Source organism: Cherax quadricarinatus, chromosome 6, assembly GCF_038502225.1.
Source record: "Cherax quadricarinatus isolate ZL_2023a chromosome 6, ASM3850222v1, whole genome shotgun sequence".
In the NCBI taxonomy this organism is placed as follows: Eukaryota; Metazoa; Arthropoda; class Malacostraca; order Decapoda; family Parastacidae; genus Cherax; species Cherax quadricarinatus.
The window spans coordinates 50,925,711-50,946,880 of NC_091297.1; the positions used below are offsets into that span (position 1 = coordinate 50,925,711).

Here is a 21,170-nt window from a genome sequence, read left to right on the forward strand (position 1 = left end):
AATAATCAAGTACCAAGGAACAACACCTGCAATAGAAAACCGCCCACGAAATTAACAACAGCTACCTTCTCGTCTGAGGCCTGGTGATCACTTCCTAATGAAACTGCCTGCTACTGCTTTCAAGAAAAAGGCTCAGAAGAGATGTCACGTCTATGGACATACAAAAAAATGCCCACAACAATGCAGAGACACTCGTTTTATGTGTGCGGAGTGTGAAACATTATTGTGCATGACACCATGTTTCAAAGACTTCCACAGGCTGCAGAACTTCTAAGAACATGTCCAGTGACTGTATATATAATATAGAAAAATTGTAATAAACAACATTTTATTTTGTTCATTTGTGTAAACATGTTTTGTAAACTATATAATGACAACAGTGTTTGTGCAGTGATTGTGTAATACAGAAAGAGTGAATATTTACAAAATAGTCCTCATGTTGGTCTCACAGGCCATAAAAGTTACTTGAAAAGAAAAATAATAAAAAATAAAAGAAAAAGGTAGAAAAAACAAAATAAATGATTACCGGGTGACCGGCAATTGGCGATGTTGCCGTATGCGGTTCAATTTCTGTCAACTTCATGCCTCCATATCTCGGTAAGTATCGATGGCATTTTTTTTTTTTTTCCTATAAAATTTAGAAAAAAAAACTATCTTTTCATAAGAAAAAACAATTTTTTTTTTTCCAATATTTTTTGACCCTGAGAACAAGTTCAGGAGAGAGCCTGTCAACCCTGAAAGGGTTAAAAGCTTTAACCCTTTCAGGGTTTCTGGCGTACTAGTACGGCTTACGCACCAGGGCTTTTGACGTACTAGTACGCCTAAATTCTAGCGCCTTCAAATCTAGTGAGAGAAAGCTGGTAGGCCTATATATGAAAGAATGGGTCTATGTGGTTAGTGTGCACAGTATAAAAAAAAATCCTGCAGCACACAGTGTGTAATGAGAAAAAAAAAACTTTGACAGTGTTGTTGGTTTAAAACAGCGACTTTGCACTGTATTTTCGTATGGTATTTATGATGGTATTCTAGTTTTCCTGGTCTCATTTTTTAGAATGGAAGACATATTACAGAAATTGAGATGATTTTGATTGGTTTTACAATGAAAAGTACCTTGAAATTGAGCTAAAAGTAGCAGAAATCTTCGATTTTTGCTAAAGTTCAAAAGTAAACAAATTAAGCTACGCGTCTAATACACGTCAACTGGTGAGTCTAATATTCTTTCACAAATGCACTGATATTATTTATATCATTTCTACATAAATGCAGTAGTCTGCATAACAGTAAATCTTCTATTTTTTGTGAGAATAAAAATTCAAACTGGAAAGTAAAAGAATGTAAGAGGGGCGTGAGGACATGACTAATGAACAGAGGAAATGTTATTTTAGTGCCAGGAATGTCTTTCTTGTTTATTCTGGACCCTGTTTGGATATTGACATCTTTTGAAATTTGTGTGAAATTGGCAAAATTGCTAAATTCTGATCACTTTATTAGATAGCTGAAGTTGGTAAGTGGGTGGTTTCTTGTAAACATTCGATAGAAAAAATGAAGTTCTAGTGAAATAGTTATGATTTTTGTCAACTAGTACACTGGAATTGGCCGAAAATAGGGCTCAAAGTGGGCAAAATCGCTGATGCGTAAACATCGCAAGACTGCTTAGTTCATGAGAGCATAATTCTGTAAGTTTTCCATCAAATTTCATACTTTTGGTGTCATTATGATCAGGAAAAGATTGTCTATCTTTTCATAAGATTTTTTTTTTTTTTTTTTTTTTTTTAATTTGTCGACCCTGAGAACAAATCTGGTGGAGGGCCTGTCGACCCTGAAAGGGTTAAATAAACATTATTATTAGAGTGTTGGATGTTTTAGTTACGTGTTTAATATAACAGGAAATTATTCTGACATATTTTGTTAAATAATTTCTGATTATGTCTTCATGAGATTGCTAAATATGTAAATAGGTTCAGAAATTTTGTTTTCTTTTTTCAGTTCGTAAACTTTGCAGGAGAGCCTGTAATGCTTGTAATGAGTAATGATCTTGGCATCTCAGAGAAATTAGGCCACAGTATTTAATATTTAACATCCTTCGATTATTTAACAACTATTGAGCAATAAGCATTCCCTTATGTATTGACCGTAGTAATATAATTTTTTTTTTTTTTTAGTATCAGTATTGGCCTAATTCTGTACTACATAATATTCACACTGCCCACTGGTCTCAAATATGACCTCTCTTCTGCCTCTAGCCTCCTTGCTGCAATGTGTAAAGCCCATATCTCACCATAATAAGTGTGCTAATACCAATATACTCTGGTACATTTCTAAATAGATTAGCTACTTTCCACACGTGCCTCAGCACACCACCTGTGATCTTTTTTCCCTCATCAGTTTTATGGTTCACTTCATCTTTCATAGATTCATTTCCCAACATGTCCACTTCTAAATATCTAAATACATAAATTTCTCCCATACTTTCTCCCTCCAGGCTGATGTCCAGTACTTCACTGTCTAAGCTTTTTATTACTCTAATCACCTTGATCTTATCTATGTTTGCTTTTGATTATTAATCTTTCTTTTACAGGCATTCCAAACTCCACCAATCTCTGCAACTTCTCTTCAGAATTTCACACATCATTGGCAAAGAGTAACTGCAACAATTCCTACTTCGTATTACTTCTTTTTTTTTTTTTATCTTCCTTCCCACACTTTGCCATACCCTGGCATTCACTTCTTTTACAACCCCATCTATAAGTATATTGAACACAAATGGTGACATCATACATCCCTGTCTAAGACCTACTATGCTTTTACTGTAATGTAGTCCCATTCTCTCCACACCCTAATTTGAACATCACTTTCTGTATATAAATTTGCCTCTTAATTGTTATATACTTTTCTTCAGAGTCGTGGAACTGGATAAGAAAAAGACAACACAGCTTAAAGAAAGAGGAAATCAGAAAGCTGATTCAGATGATAGTGAAGATTCCAGTGATGAAGAATTTGCTCCTGTCATATGGAGAACAAAAAATTCTCTCATTTAATGACATTTAAATGCTCTATACCAAAACTATCAAGATTCCTTTCTAAAGTCTTGTAAATATTTTTCATATGTATCAGGACAGTGCATTGAAATATATATTTTGCAAAAGTCATTTATTTTATTTCTATATTTTTGTTTATATAATTTTGGAGGGCAATATCAAGTTGCTAATGCATACCTTTGTATGCAATAAGATAACAGTTAACAAGTAATATTACAATATGCAAAATAACCATAGTGAAAAAATAGTGAAATTCCAAGTGCTTGAGAATCACAAAAGTGGTTGGAATTTCACTTTCTTTTTCCTGGTTATTTTGCATATCTTTGTATATGTACATATACAAAAATAAAGCATGCATACCTGTGTATGTGGATTTTCACATACATTATTTAAATACACATACTTGGCCTAAATTGTATTGGCGCTTACAACCCAGTGATATCCTGTTGCCCAGGAATGTACAGTATCTGTTTTCACTTGCTCCATACCAGCCATGGCTCAAGTGATACAACTAATGCAATCCTTACTGGCAAGATTCCACATTCACATCCCATTTGGGACTAATATGTGTGTTTTCACTTACATCATTGAGCAGTCTAGTTTAGACTTATAAATTGGGCAGTCCATTTAGTCCAATCATTAGTTCTGTGGGATCAGCAGCATACAATTTTTTTACTTTTTTTTTTAAGTTGCTACTTTATTAGGTATCCCAAATACTGTATTATGAATGTTTTGTTGGAGGGAAATTAAACTTTCTATAATAACTAAGATAATTCTGGAAAAGTGAGGTTCTTCATTAAAGCTGTGTAGGGAGCAGCTATACTTTTTTCTATTTATACAGTATTAATGTAATCTTCCGTGACAGTATAATAATTGTATTTTATGAAATACTATATATACCATGTAGTGTCTTACATATTCTTCTATAAACATTGTTAATTTATAATTTACCTAAATTAATATAGCACATGCTGTATAATTTTGAAAAATTATTTTCAGTGATTGTAATAGTTAATTTCAAGTGTGCATCATATTGCTGGTCTGTTTAATTAAACCTGTTGGCCTCCATGACTACCTAACCTTCCTCTACCAGACAACTCATCATAGTATACTGCTCAACATTGCTTGCTTTTTCTCTTGTTCATGAATTTACTGCCTTCCTAAAATGATCCCCTCTGCTCAGGAATCATATATGTATTCTGTATAGAGAATGGGGTTCCAAAAATACACCCCAACCTTGAGTAAGAAATAAAGCTTCCATGGATTATGAGAATATATCTATATTATTGTCATATGTATTATTTTCTTTAAATAAAGTGATAAATGATTAATTTACCTGTTTTATCATGTTAATTACAGTAATTACAGAAGTCCAGTTGATTACTCATTACCTAATCAGTTACTGGCATTTAGTGCTTTCCCTCCTTGGGAAAGCATGAAACACTGTGGTGGGTGAGGCATTAACTCTTTTGGTGTTAGTCCCTTTGTACTATGCCTTTGAAGCCAATGTCGTTCCCATAGTACTACACCATGAACTCAGCTCACTCAGATTAGCTGTAAGCTGTAAATTTGGACCTAGATACAAGAGAATAGGTCTGTGCAGTAAATGTGCACCATATAAAAAATTCTGCAGTATACAGTGCATAATGAGGATAAAAACTGCGACTATGTTTTTCGTTTAAAACAGCAACTTTGTGATGTATTTTCATAAGGTTTTATGGTTGTTTTCTTGGTTTCTTGGTCTCATTTGATAGAAGGGAACATACGTTACAGAAATAGAGATGATTTGATTGGTTTTAGGACTGAAAATAGAAGGCTGAAGCTTCGCCTAGATGGGTTTGGGAGTGAGTGTGAGATGGTTGGTGCTAGTAAGGAGGAAAAGGAAACCAGCAGTGAGTTAAAGAGTTGTAGCCACTTTAACCCTTTGAGGGTTTTGGTCGTACTAGTACGTCTTACGTGTAGGGGTTTTTGACGTACGAGTACTCATAAATTCTAGCGGCCTCAAATCTAGTGGGAGAAAGCTGGTAGGCCTTCACATGAAAGAATGGGTCTATGTGGTCAGTGTGCACAGTCTAAAAAAAATCCTGCAGCACACAGTGCATAATGAGAAAAAAAAACTGACCATTTTTTTTTAATAAATCAGCGACTTTGCAGTGTATTTTCGTATGGTATTTATTGTTGTATTCTTGTTTTCTTGGTCTCATTTTATAGAATGGAAGACATATTACAGAAATTCAGATGATTTTGACTGGTTTTACAATGAAAGGTGCCTTGAAATTGAGCTCAAAGTAGCAGAAATGTTCGATTTTTACCAAACTTCAAAAGTAAACAAATAGTGCCAAGCGTGCAATACACGTCAACTGGTGAGTCTAATATTCTTTCACAAGTGCACCAATAATATTTATACCATTTTTTTACACTAATGCAGTAGTCTGCATAACAGTAAATCTTATATTTTTTGTGAAAATAAAAATTCAAAGTGGAAAGCAAAAGAATATAAGAGGGGCCTTGAGACGTGACTAATGACTAGAGGAAATGTCATTTTAGTGCCAGGAATGTCTTTCTTGTTTATTTTGGACCCTATTCGGAAATTGGCATCTTTTGAAATTTGTGTGAAATTGGCAAAATTGCTAAATTCTGACCACTGTACTGGATAGTTGAATTTCATAAATGGGTGGTTTCTTGCACCCATTCGATAGAAAAAATGAAGTTCTTTAAGTTGCAAGTGGTTCACAATTCAGGAAGAAGGAAGATAAGGAAGGTTAATAGAGAAGATAAGGTAGGGAATCGATTCTCTGTTCTCCAGGACAAGTGTACTTCAGTGGTTAGTGAGGTTAAAGGTACTACTGACTTCCCTGCTAATCAGGGTAAGAATATTCTAATTGTGGGAGACTCAGGTAAGATATATAAACCGTGCTTTTTGTAACAGAGATAGGAAGGTCAGAGGGTGTGCCTCCCAAGAGCTGGTGTTGGTGACATAGTCAGCAGGTTGGATAATATTATGTCAGGTAATGGGAACAAGCCCATTATCTGTCTTGGTGCTGGTGGAAATGACATCGGGAGGGGCAGGAGACAGGAGCTGCTGGATAAGTACAGGTCAGCCATAGAAGTAGTCAGGTCTGATCATATGAAGCATCTTGCCTAGATGGGGAGTGGGCAATGAATAGATGTCTAGGGCAGTTGGTATAAATTGCTGGCTAGACAGGTACTGCAAGGAACTTTCAATCCCATTCATTGATAAGCGGGACAAATTCTGTGGCAAACATGATATGTATGCAAGGGATGGGATTCATCTCTCTGGGGTTGGAGTGGTTGCATTAGCCAATTCAATTGATGGGGTCATTGATGACTTGCAAAGTAAAGCAAAGCTTTATTTCTTTGTAAAGGTTATAATATGTAATTACACATTTGGTTTGCTAAGTAGAAAGAAAGCCACTATCATGCTGGGGCATTTCAGGCAGCCTAATCCTAACACATAGTAACTACTTAAAACTAGGCAAGATGATAGTATATAGTAATTACTTGAAGCTAGGAATTTAAACTGATAGATTATAGAGGTATAGGTGTTTGTGGGAAACAATCAGGCTGTAGTTCTAGGGTTGAAAACAGCAGATATTACCAGGATACCCCAGGGATATGTTTAAAAGACAATGGTAGCAGCGGCATCCTACCAGCACTTATTCTTCAAGAAACCATCGCTCATCAAAGCTTGTGATGGCCTAATTGAAGGTATAACTACATGAAGCCATGTAGACCACAAAATGACCCAAGAATACTAAGAATGTAACCCAAATCTTGACAAAATAGAAGATCTAAGGAAGACAGCCCTGCTATCCCAAACACCACCTCCGCTGCCAGACGATCACTTAACCCAAGCTCATGGAAATAAAGCCTTCTCCATAGCTTCACAGTATCTATTTTAGTGATACTATGAAAGGAAACTGCAGAAGAAACAACAGCAGTAACAAAAGAATAACACCAAGGGCTCTACAACTCAACTTGTCTACCCAGCAGGATGCTGGTGTATCATCAACCCCCCCCTCACCACCGCCCAGGGAACATCAACAACAAACATAGCTGACTCCCCCTCCAACTCCACTCCCTTCAAAGGATTCACTCATGATCACCCAGGTATGATTATTCCTGACAATATTAGGGACTACATCGTCGCTCTAGAAAATGAAAACAAAGATATTAAAGCAACACTTGCGCGACACGAATCCAAGATAACCAACCTCGAGAACAAGAACCAAAACCTTGAAGAGAAGATTACATCGGGAAGTGCTGACACAGAAAATACTCTGAAAACAGCTATAGCCAGTCACACTGAGCAAATAACAACCCTAAATATGAAGGTTGAAGAAGCAATCAAGGACTGGAATCAGAACATGCACACTCGACTGAATGAATACCTTGATTTCCAAGATGACAAAACTGAACAAGATAAGTTGTCTGATGCAGTTAAAATAAATGACCCACACATTCCTTGTGGCATAACCCAAGCCGAGTGCAAAGAGACTGCTATCAGGATAATACATGAACACGTAAAGTTATCCTGCAAAACAATGAAATCAAAGAAACACGTTTGCTAGGAAAACAAGGTAGTAGACACAGTATTATGATCAGACTACATTCATATGACCCCTCAGGGAAGGTTCCTTGATGTTGGTGAGGGGCTCCTGATTTAGGGAATTGGATCTGTGCTCCAGTAACCCAAATTAAGCCTGAATGCCTTCCACATCCCCCTCCCCAAGCGCTGTATAATCCTACGGGTTTAGCACTTCCCCTTGATTATAATAATAATAATACATTCATATGATAAAAGAAAGGACCTAATTAAATCAGCAGTTACAATGAAAAATGAAGTGTTCATCAATGAGTGTCTAACAAGAAAACGTCAAAACCTTCTGTTCAGGTTGAGAAAACTTTACAGGAAAACAAAATACATCAGTGTTTCACTCGAGATGGGAAAATACTAATTAGGAAAACATCAACAGGACAACAATATACCATCTCAAATGAACATGATTTCTTTACCTTCCTTAGAAAAGCTGACATTTCCCTAACAGATTAGATAAGGGTCCTTAACACACATATACGTGTGGTACATATAGTGTACATTCCTATTACATTGTTGTGCATTATTGTGCATCTTTTTTACTAGCTAATACCAGCTACCTCAAATACTTTTTACTTCTTTTTAATTGCTATTAAATGCTCAAATTTTGTGTTGCAAGTCAAATCTTAGTCCTAAATTAATGTTATTCATGGTTGCTACCTGTCCATTTAATTTTGTTTACCACTACTTATTTTAGTCCCATTTATATGGTGTGGTGCAATTAGTGTATATTCCAATTACATTATTGTGCAATTCCCAGAACTATCATTTACTAGCTAGTACCAACTACCTCTTTTTTTTTTTTTTTACTTTTTATAGTGCCATTAATTGCTCAAACTTATTACATATTACAAGTCAGATCTTACTCCTAAATCAATATTATATCATAGTGACTATCTGTCCATTTAGCTTTGTTTACCATTACTTAGTTTAGTCCCTTGTATATTTTCTCCTTTATTTTAGCTTTAAATAACTTCCTTAGTTCATATATTCACAATTGTTAAAATAATCAAGGTGCTATTTTCTGGTGCTGAAGTGTAATACGTTCATTATTTTACTATTATATTCCTTAGCTCCCTTATTTGATTACCACTTTATTTGTTCACCAATACTTATTTTAGTCCCTTTTATATTGTCTCCTTTATTTTAGCTTTAACCCTTAAACGGTCCAAACGAATATTTTGAAAAAAAAAAAAATATTTCATAGAAAAAAAGGGGCACATTTTTTTAAGTGTTTTAGAATAAAAACAAAATTAGAGTCAGTACGTACTTACAGAGATATGAGGCCGAGAAGTTGGCACTGGATGCTCATGTGACGGCAACATGGAGTCCTGCCGCTTGCAGAAGTGTTGCCAATATACCTTTTTTTTTATTTTTCATATTTTATATAATCTTTATGTTCTGATAATTACAATTTGTAGTAGCTCTTGTCATTTCATAACCAACCTTCACTCTGACTCTAGTATTAGGCACTGAAATTGTACTCAAATTGTCACAAAAACATTGACAGGTGGACATTTACACCTGCCTTGGTCATTTACTATTGTCTTGGAATATAAACAAAGTATTTATAGGTCCCAGCAATGTTTTGGATATGTGGAAATATATAATAATAATGAGGAAGAGGAGGCGGAGAAGGAGGAGGAGGAGGAGAAGGAGGAGGAGGAGAATAGTAATAATAGTAATAATAATACGTAATAATAATAATGCCTAATAATAAGTTGCCTTGAAGCATGAAAAACAAAGTCCACCCCTGACAGTGACATGATAAGATGAGATAACATCTGATAAGAGCTGACGTTTGATGAGCATACACAAGGGTGGGGGAGGGTGCAGCTGATAAGAAAAGATTAGATGACCATCCCCCTGGCTTTGTTTTTGCTGGTACACAAACATTTCTGTCTATTTGTCTGTCTGTCAAGCTCCCTGTCTATCCGTCTAGCTCTCTGTCTCAGAGAGAGCCACAAGACTGCATCATCACCTTTACTCACATCTTCAGGCAGAGTATAGCACATTGTCTGGATTTTTGGGTTATCCTAGGTAATTTGTACTACGTATACTTGTATTTATGTGTACCTGTGAGACAGATAGACAAAGACAGATTGAAAGAGATAGAGACTGATAGACAAAGCCAGAGACAGACAGACACAGATAGAGATAGACAGAGATTGACAAACCCTAAACTTGGGGTTAACATCAGTTTCCTCTTAAAAGAGAAGTGTTAATATGACATTACATCAGTGAATCCTTGGTGTTTGCCGCACTGTTTGCCCTAGCTGGCGCTCAATATAACTGGCACTCCCACAAGGTACTAAGTGGTCCCAGATTTTTTTAATACTGCGCACACCGAGTGTTAAGATCAATTCTATGCTGACCAGGCATCTCAGGCCAATCGTGCCAAATTTGGAGGCAGGAAAAATAAAACGTGCATATACGTTTGGGACGCTACGTGTAAGAACGTATATATACGTTTGGACTGTTTAGGGGTTAAAGAACTACCTTAGTTCATATATTTACACCCCTCATGGAAGGTTCCTTGATGTTGGTGAGGGGCTCTTGATTTAGGGAATTGAATCTGTGCTCCAGTTCCCCGAATTAAGCCTGAATGCCTTCCACATCCCCCCCTGGGCGCTGTATAATCCTACGGGTTTAGCGCTTCCCCCTTGATTATAATAATAATAATCATATATTTACATTTGTTTAAATAATTCAGGTGCTTTGTCCTATACTTGAGTCTAATTATAGATCCACTATAAATCTTATGGTTACAAGCATTGATTCTGATACCAACCTCTTACTGAATGACTTAAATTAATCAAACAGTAACTGTAATTACTACACAGCAGAACAAACAAAGGCACTTCTCAGAGCCAACAACAACATAACTGTCTTTAACTACAATGTCAGATCTTTAAGCAAACATTACGATGACCTCACAGCATTACTAAATTCCCTGCATGCCAGTATATCCATCATTACTCTCACCAAAACCTGGCTAAAGCCAGATACTACAGATGTCTATGCCATTCCTGGTTACACAGCCATTCACAACTGTAGACCAGATCAACAAGGGGGTGGCACAGCTATATACTACTCAGACCAACTAGAATGTATCAATAATACTTGCACAAGGGATGAACATGGGGAATATATAATAGCTAAATTCAAACCCAAATACCTACAAAAAACCTCTCACAGTGATAAACATCTACAGAGTACCACAGTCAAACATTAGCCATTTTAGTGATAACCTAGGAAGTATGATAACTGATGCACATATGACTAAAGATCACTTGCTACTCTCAGGTGACTTCAATATAAATCTCCTGCAAGACCAGGACCCACACATTACTGAATTCACAAACACTATGAGCAACTGCTTGTTGCTACCAACAGCAACAAAACCTACAAGAATTACAGAGACTAGTGTTTCCCTGTTAGACCACATCTGGACCAACACCATATCCCCTTTAAAATCAGGCATAATCACAGATAATACCACAGACCACTACCCTACCTTCCTCATAACCAGTCTAGGTAAATTACCCCAAGGCACTACTAAAGTAACCTTCAGACTTCATAATGAGGCAGCCATTAATAACTTCACAACAGCTATGACAAACATCGACTGGCAAATTGAGCTAGAAATCTATACTGTTATTGACGAATGTATTAATAATTTTCCCAATACCTCTATAACAAGCACTGCCCTAAAAAAACAAACAGATCACAGCTAAGAGACTGAACAGTCCCTGGCTAACACCCAGCATTCTCAAATCCATAAACATAAAGCACCTATATGAAACCAGTACAGAATGGGTCACATAACCAGAGACCAAACAAAATGTTACTCATCATTCCAAACCAGCCTGATAAGAAAGGCAAAAAAAATTGTGTTATGAGAACAGATTATCCAACTTAAAAGGTGATATAAAAAAGACCTGGAAAACCTTATCTGAAATTCTAGGAACAAAACAGATGTCAGGAAACAGAGCAATCAAACTAACAAAACCAGATGAACCCCAACTCCCACCAACTGAAACAGCAAACAGACTCGATGTTTTCTCCACCATAGGAAAAAAACCTTGCCAATAAAATCCCAAGCTCAAATACCCCACCCGATGACTACCTCACTGGCAACTACCCGAACTCACTGTTCCTAGCTTCGACTAACCCAACAGAAGTCTCCCTTATTAGCAACACTAAAAAACAAGACAGGAGATTTAAATACCTTATCACCCTTTATATACAAAAAAGCTTCGCAAGTGCTGTCACCAATCATTGCAACACTTCAGCAAATCCATCGAATCCTCTACCTTCCCTACAGTTCTCAAAATAGTGAGGGTCTCCCCGATACATAAAGGAGGAGATCAAACAGACCTGAATAACTACAGGCCAATATCCAACTTACACCCTCTCTCTAAAATCTTTGAAAAATTAATTCATAAGCAAATCTATTCCTACCTCATCTCCCACAACATACTCAACCCCTGTCAGTTTGGGTTCAGGCCTAATAAAAATACGAATGATGCTATTATGCACATGCTAGCACAAATATACATTGCACTCAAGAAAAAAGAAGTCTCATTGGGGATCTTCATTGATTTACATAAAGCTTTTGATACAGTTGGCCATGATTTGCTGCACATAAAATTGTCACACTATGGTATAAGAGGGCACTCCCTCAACTACTTAAAGTCATACCTCAGCAACAGAAGCCAATATGTGTACACAAATGGAGCAAACTCTTCCACACAGCCAATTACAGTTGGTGTCCCACAGGGAAGTGTCCTTGGCCCTCTTCTCTTTCTCATTTACATAAATGACCTGCCAAATGCATCGCAACTGCTCAAACCCACACTGTTTGCAGATGACACTACATACGTCTTCTCTCACCCAAGCCCAGTCATGCTAGCCAATACTGTAAATACCGAATTACAGAAAATATCTACCTGGATGATGACTAACAAACTTACTCTCAATATTGACAAACCCTACTTCATTCAGTTTGGAAACAGAACTACAGATGTCCCTCTTAACATAATGATAAACGGATCACCTATCACGAAGCTCACAGAGGGAAAATTCTCAGGAATCCATCTTGATAATAGACTCAAATTTCAAACACATGTACAACACATTTCCAAGGAAATCTCCAAAACCGCAGGCATACTATCGAAGATATGGTACTATGTTCTACAGTCAGCCCTCCTGGTCCTATATCACTCACTCATTTACCCCTATCTCACCTAAGGAATTTGTGCATGGGGCTCAACAACAATAAACCATCTCAGACCATTAATTACCCAACAAAAGGCTGCAGTCAGAATGATAACAAATTCCAACTACAGGCAGCATACTCCACCAATATTCAAAACACTAAACCTACTCACCATACAAAACATCCATACTTATTACTGCACCTATTACATACATAGAACACTTAACTCAGATATAAACCCTCCCCTCAAACTTCTCCTTACTAACCTCAACAGAACACATGACCATAACACAAGGCACAGATCACTCTTTGATGTTCCTCGTGTCCATCTCACACTATGTAAAAATGCAATGCACATAAAAGGTCCAAAAATCTGGAATTCATTGCCTGTGAATATAAAAGAAATACTGTCTGTTTATCAATTCAAGACTCTTCTGAAAAACCACTTACTCACCCACAACTAAATAAATACTGAATAACTGTGTCTCTATCAAACTATGTTTTTTGTAATTACATTACTTAATAGAATACTCCATTCTCTTGAATGTACAGTAACTCATCAAACAACCATATGACCTATTTCTGCACTACAAATCATTGATTTTATTCGATTTGGCCAATTATTTTTTATTATTTTTTATTATCACACCGGCCGATTCCCACCAAGGCAGGGTGGCCCGAAAAAGAAAAACTTTCACCATCATTCACTCCATCACTGTCTTGCCAGAAGGGTGCTTTACACTACAGTTTTTAAACTGCAACATTAACACCCCTCCTTCAGAGTGCAGGCACTGTACTTCCCATCTCCAGGACTCAAGTCCGGCCTGCCGGTTTCCCTGAATCCCTTCATAAATGTTACTTTGCTCACACTCCAACAGCACGTCAAGTATTAAAAACCATTTGTCTCCATTCACTCCTATCAAACACGCTCACGCATGCCTGCTGGAAGTCCAAGCCCCTCGCACACAAAACCTCCTTTACCCCCTCCCTCCAACCCTTCCTAGGCCGACCCCTACCCCGCCTTCCTTCCACTACAGACTGATACACTCTTGAAGTCATTCTGTTTCGCTCCATTCTCTCTACATGTCCGAACCACCTCAACAACCCTTCCTCAGCCCTCTGGACAACAGTTTTGGTAATCCCGCACCTCCTCCTAACTTCCAAACTACGAATTCTCTGCATTATATTCACACCACACATTGCCCTCAGACATGACATCTCCACTGCCTCCAGCCTTCTCCTCGCTGCAACATTCATCACCCACGCTTCACACCCATATAAGAGCGTTGGTAAAACTATACTCTCATACATTCCCCTCTTTGCCTCGAAGGACAAAGTTCTTTGTCTCCACAGACTCCTAAGTGCACCACTCACTCTTTTTCCCTCATCAATTCTATGATTCACCTCATCTTTCATAGACCCATCCGCTGACACGTCCACTCCCAAATATCTGAATACGTTCACCTCCTCCATACTCTCTCCCTCCAATCTGATATTCAATCTTTCATCACCTAATCTTTTTGTTATCCTCATAACCTTACTCTTTCCTGTATTCACCTTTAATTTTCTTCTTTTGCACACCCTACCAAATTCATCCACCAATCTCTGCAACTTCTCTTCAGAATCTCCCAAGAGCACAGTGTCATCGGCAAAGAGCAGCTGTGACAACTCCCACTTTGTGTGTGATTCTTTATCTTTTAACTCCACGCCTCTTGCCAAGACCCTCGCATTTACTTCTCTTACAACCCCATCTATAAATATATTAAACAACCACGGTGACATCACACATCCTTGTCTAAGGCCTACTTTTACTGGGAAAAAATTTCCCTCTTTCCTACATACTCTAACTTGAGCCTCACTATCCTCGTAAAAACTCTTCACTGCTTTCAGTAACCTACCTCCTACACCATACACTTGCAACATCTGCCACATTGCCCCCCTATCCACCCTGTCATACGCCTTTTCCAAATCCATAAATGCCACAAAGACCTCTTTAGCCTTATCTAAATACTGTTCACTTATATGTTTCACTGTAAACACCTGGTCCACACACCCCCTACCTTTCCTAAAGCCTCCTTGTTCATCTGCTATCCTATTCTCCGTCTTACTCTTAATTCTTTCAATTATAACTCTACCATACACTTTACCAGGTACACTCAACAGACTTATCCCCCTATAATTTTTGCACTCTCTTTTATCCCCTTTGCCTTTATACAAAGGAACTATGCATGCTCTCTGCCAATCCCTAGGTACCTTACCCTCTTCCATACATTTATTAAATAATTGCACCAACCACTCCAAAACTATATCCCCACCTGCTTTTAACATTTCTATCTTTATCCCATCAATCCCGGCTGCCTTACCCCCTTTCATTTTACCTACTGCCTCACGAACTTCCCCCACACTCACAACTGGCTCTTCCTCACTCCTACAAGATGTTATTCCTCCTTGCCCTATACACGAAATCACAGCTTCCCTATCTTCATCAACATTTAACAATTCCTCAAAATATTCCTTCCATCTTCCCAATACCTCTACCTCTCCATTTAATAACTCTCCTCTCCTATTTTTAACTGACAAATCCATTTGTTCTCTAGGCTTTCTTAACTTGTTAATCTCACTCCAAAACTTTTTCTTATTTTCAACAAAATTTGTTGATAACATCTCACCCACTCTCTCATTTGCTCTCTTTTTACATTGCTTCACCACTCTCTTAACTTCTCTCTTTTTCTCCATATACTCTTCCCTCCTTGCATCACTTCTACTTTGTAAAAACTTCTCATATGCTAACTTTTTCTCCCTTACTACTCTCTTTACATCATCATTCCACCAATCGCTCCTCTTCCCTCCTGCACCCACTTTCCTGTAACCACAAACTTCTGCTGAACACTCTAACACTACATTTTTAAACCTACCCCATACCTCTTCGACCCCATTGCCTATGCTCTCATTAGCCCATCTATCCTCCAATAGCTGTTTATATCTTACCCTAACTGCCTCCTCTTTTAGTTTATAAACCTTCACCTCTCTCTTCCCTGATGCTTCTATTCTCCTTGTATCCCATCTACCTTTTACTCTCAGTGTAGCTACAACTAGAAAGTGTATTGTGCTACAAATTTGTACAACTATAAAGCTTCTTTTTTGAAATAGTACTCATTTGTACTTTATGCTGTAATTTGTTTACTGTAATTTTTACCACTGAATATATCATTGCTTAGTTAATCTTAAGTTAATTTTAAGCTGCCCACAATGCTCTGCATACAAGGCACTTTTGGCATGTATGCTCAACCACTGTATTTCTTTGTACAACTATGTATCATGTCCAAATAACAATAAATAAATAAATATTCAAAATAAAGTTGCTAGTAAAGGCAAAGCAATTGCTCAACAAACAAAAAGAGATAGTAGAGGGCAACAAGTGACTAGCTCTCTTAAGGTTTACTATACAAACAGTAGGAGTCGAAGAAATAAGATAGATGAGCCAAGATTACTTGCAAGTGCAGGTAATGTAGATATTATTGCTATAACAGAGACCTGGTTCAACATGAAAGATGGGGAAATGCCTTCTGAATGCAACATACAGGGTTATAAACTATTCCATACTGATAGGGTCAACAGGAAGGGTGGTGGAGTGGCGATGTATGTCAGAGATAATTTAAATTGCTGTGTTAAACAAGATATAAGATTAGAAACATTGGACACAGAATCTGTGTTAATGGGAGATTTTAACTTAAGACAAATTGATTTGAACAATGTGACAGGAAATTTTGAGTCTAGTGACTTTCTTGATATGGTTCAGGATTACTTTTTCAAACAGTTTGTGACAGAACCAACTAAAGGAAACAACCTGCTTGACTTGGTTCTTGCCAACAAAGAATTACTAGTTAATAATCTTGAGGTTAATGATGAGCTTGGAGAAAGCGATCACAAATCACTTAGTTTCAGTATATCATGGAATTACCCAGATAACTGCAATTAAGTCTCTGTCCCAGATTTCCGCTTGGCCTACTTCATGGGACTGAGAAATTACCTGGATGGGCTAAATTGGGATAACCTGACTATGGGTCAGGTAGCTGGTGTTGGATGCATTATGATATGTTTCAGAGCATAGTGCTAGCTGCCCAGACTTTTGTTCTGAGTAGGGAAATTAGATCTAACAAAAATGATCCCTAACCCCTTCTGTATATACATGCATTACTAAATTTAAGAGGAGAAACCTTTGTTTTTCCTTTTGGGCCACCCTGCCTTGGTGGGATACAGCCGGTTTGTTGAAAGAAGAAAAAGCAATCCCAAATAGATAAACCCTTTGACTGTTTCGGCCATATATATACGTCTTACGAGCCAGCGTTTTGGATGTACATGTATATACACCTACTATCCGACTTACGACCTGCTCGACTTATGACCACTCGACTTACGACCGTGTTTTTTATGCCAAATTTCTGGGAAATAAACAACTATTTGTGTTGTACACAGTGTTTATCCTAAACCTTACAGTATAAAATACAGTACTAACAACATAAAAAGTAAAGTAAAACATGAAATACCAAAATAAAACAATAAAATAAAGTCATTACAAAAATGTTTTGCTGATATTCAGTAGTAAAGTTCGACTTACGACCATTTCGACTTACGACCGGTTTCTCGGAACTGAACTCGGTCATAAGTCGGATGGTAGGTGTATATACTCAATAATTCCAGCAGCTTCAAATCAAGCAGGAGAAAGCTGGTAGGCCCACATGTGAGAGAATGGGTCTGTGTGGTCATTGTGCACTGTATAAAAAAATCCTGCAGCATGGAGTACATAATGAGAAAAAAAAGCTCCGATGTTCAAGAGTAAGCCAATCACACCACACGTCCAATACACGTCAACTGGGGAGTCACTAGTGCACTGATATTATTTATACCATTTTTACAATAATGCAGTAGTATGCGTAACAGTATATTTTCTATTTTTTGTGTGAATAAAAAATCAAAATAGAAAGTAAGAGTAGTATAAGAGGGGCCTAGAGACATGACTAATGAACAGAGAATATGTTATTTTAGTGCCAAAAATGTCTGTATTGTTTATTCTGGACCCTGTTTTGAAATTGGTATTTTTTTTAATTTGCATGAAATTGGCCAAATTGCCAATTTCTGATCACTTTAGTGGGTAGTTGAAATCAGTAAATGGGCAGTTTCTTGTACTCAATTGATAGAAAAAATGGAGTTCTAAAGAAATAGCTATGAGTTTGTTCGACTGGAACAATGGAATTGGCCACAAATATGGTTCAAAGTTGGTAAAATCGCCGATGCGTATATATCATCAAGATCGCTAACTTCGTGGGAGCGTAATTTCGTAAGTTTTTGATCAAATTTTGAACTTTTGGTGTCATTAACATTGGGAAAAGATTCTCTATCATTTCATAAGAAAAATAATTTTTTTTTTCCAAAAAATTTTCGATATAGAACACAGTTTCAGAAAGGGGCTTGTGACAGTCAAAGGGTTAAAACATCTCATTGGTCAAAAGAGAGGCACATATAGGCATATCAAAAGAGGGGATGGACAGTTAAGAAATCAATATACTCAATTAAAGAGAGATACAAAAAAAGGAACAAGAAAAGCAAAATGGGATTATGAGGTTAAAGTCGCAAGGGATTCGAAGACTAGCCCAAAAGGGTTCTTTCAGGTATACAGAAGTAAGATTAGGGACAAGATAGGCACACTTAAGAGTAACTCAGGTAACATCACTGACAGTGATAAGGAAATGTGTGAACTTTTCAATGCCTACTTCCTCCCAGTTTTTACTCGGGAAGATACTAGCGAAATTCCAGAAATAAATTATGTAGAACAGGACGATAATAAACTATGCACTATTGGGGTAACAAGTGACATGATCCTCAGACAAATAGAGAAATTAAAACCTAACAAATCCCCAGGCCATGATGAACTGTTTGCAAGGGTTTTAAAGGAATGTAAAAAGGAACTTAGCATACCTTTGGCTAATCTTTTCAATATATCACTACAAACTGGCATAGTGCTAGACAAGTGGAAAATGGCAAATGTAATACCTGTTTACAAGGCAGGCAACAGGTCCTTAGCTTTGAACTATAGACCAATAAGCCTTACCTCCATAGTTGGAAAATTTATGGAAGCAATAATTGCCAAAGCAATTCATAGTCATCTTGAAAGGCATAAATTGATTAATGAATCTCAGCACAGTTTTACAAAGGGGCATTCCTGTCTTAAGAATTTACTAAATTTCTTCACTAAGGTATCTGAGGAGGCAGATCATGGTACTGAACGTGATACTGTGTATATGGACTTCAGTCAGGCTTTCAACAGAGTTACACATCAGAGGCTATTGAGGAAACTTAAGGCACATGGAATAGGAGAAATTTTTTCCTGGGTAGAGGCATGGCTGACAAATAGGCAGCATAGAGTTTGCATAAATGGGGAGAAATCAGAATGGGGGCACGTCACAAGCGGTGTTCCTCAGGGGTCAGTGTTGGGCCCGTTGTTGTTCACAATTTACATAAATGACATAGATGAGGGAATAAATAGCAACATAAGCAAATTTGCTGATGACACCAAAATAGGCCATTCAGTTCATTCTAATGAGGACATTAGGGCACTCCAGGATGATTTGAATAGACTGATGCAGTGGTCAGAGAAGTGGCAGATGCAGTTTAATATTGACAAATGCAAAGTTCTTAATGTTGGACAGGAAAATAACTATGCCACATATAAACTAAATAATGTAGATCTTGCAAAAGTATCTTGCAAAAATGATTTAGGAGTTCTGGTTAGCAGTAATCTGAAACCAAGACAACAGTGCATAAGTGTTCACAGTAAAGCTAACAGAATCCATGGCTTCATATCAAGAAGTATAAATAATAGAAGTCCACAGGTTGTTCTTCAACTTTATGTATCTTTGGTTAGGCCTCATTTAGATTATGCTGCACAGTTTTGGTCACCATTTTAAAGGATGGATATAAATGCACTGGGAAATGTACAAAGGAGGATAACAAAGTTGATCTCATGTATCAGAATTCTTCCCTATGAGGACAGACTGTGGGCCCTGAATCTGCACTCTCTAGAAAGGTGTAGAATTAGGGAGGATATGATTGAGGTGTATAATTGGAAAACAGGAATTAATAAAGAGGATATAAATAGCGTGCTTAAAGTATCTAGCATAGACAGGACTCACAGCAATGGTTTTAAGTTGGAAAAAATTAGATTCAGGAATGATATAGGAAAGCACTGGTTTGGAAATAGAGCTGTGGATGAGTGGAACAAACTCCCGAGTACCATCTTAGAAGCTAAGACGTTGTGTAGTTTTAAAAATAAGATGGATAAATACATGAGTGGGTGTCGGTGGGTGTGAGTTGGACCTGATTAGCTTGTGCTACTAGGTCAGATACCGTACTCCTCCTTTAACGATATTTACGAATCGGCGATTTTGCCGACTTTGACTCCCATTTTAGGCCAATTACATTATTCCAATCAACCAAATTCTTAGCTATTTCACTAGTATTACTTCTATTCTATCGACTGAGCACAAGAAATCGCCAAGTCAACTGTTTCAACTACAAAATAAAGTGATCGGAAATTGTCAATTTGGCCAATTTAACACAAAGTTCAAAATATTTCAATTTCAAAATAGGGTCAAGAATAAACAATGTAGGCATTCCTGGCACTAAACTAACATTTCCTCTGTTCGTTAGTTATGTTTTGAGGCTTTACAAATAAATTCCATTTTGATTTTTTATTCACATAATGAATTTTTATTCACACCAAAAAATAGAAGATTTACTGTTATGCAATACTGTAATAATTGTATAAATATCATCACCATATTTGTGAATGTATATTAGACCCACCAGCTGGTGTGTATTAGACGTGTGAGGTCGTTTGTTTACTCTTGAATATCTGCAAAAATTTAACATTTCCGCTACTTTGAGCTCAGTTTCAAGCCATTTCCAGTGCTAAAACCAATCAAAATCATCTCTATTTCTGTAATATGTCTTCCATTCTATCAAATGAGACCAAGAAATCGCAAATACAACTATAAAAAACATACGAAAAAACACTGCAAAGTTGCTGTTTTAATCAAAAAATCATGATTTCAGTTTTTTTCTCTCATTATACACAGTGTGCTGCAGGATCTGTTTTATGTGGTGCACACATACCACATAGATGTATTCTCTCATATCTAGGCCCAAATGTACCACTCAGTGAATGTGGCTCAACTGACAAGGTTAAGGCATTGGTTTTAAGCCAGTGGAAGAATTGGACCTGCCTTGCATGGCC

The 21,170-nt window shown here is 37.2% G+C and overlaps 1 protein-coding gene across 2 annotated transcripts in view; it reads left to right on the plus strand.

Annotated features, from left to right (window-relative positions):
- Positions 1–4,369, plus strand: part of LOC128694655 (zinc finger protein 830) — a 247,741-nt gene extending 243,372 nt beyond the window's left edge. For both annotated transcript variants that reach the window (XM_070081596.1, XM_070081591.1), the window contains one exon: positions 2,900–4,369. In XM_070081596.1, the coding sequence (XP_069937697.1) occupies positions 2,900–3,038 (139 nt within the window). In that variant the 3' untranslated portion in view covers positions 3,039–4,369. The remainder of the gene's footprint in view (positions 1–2,899) is intronic.
- Positions 4,370–21,170: the final 16,801 nt, after the last annotated feature.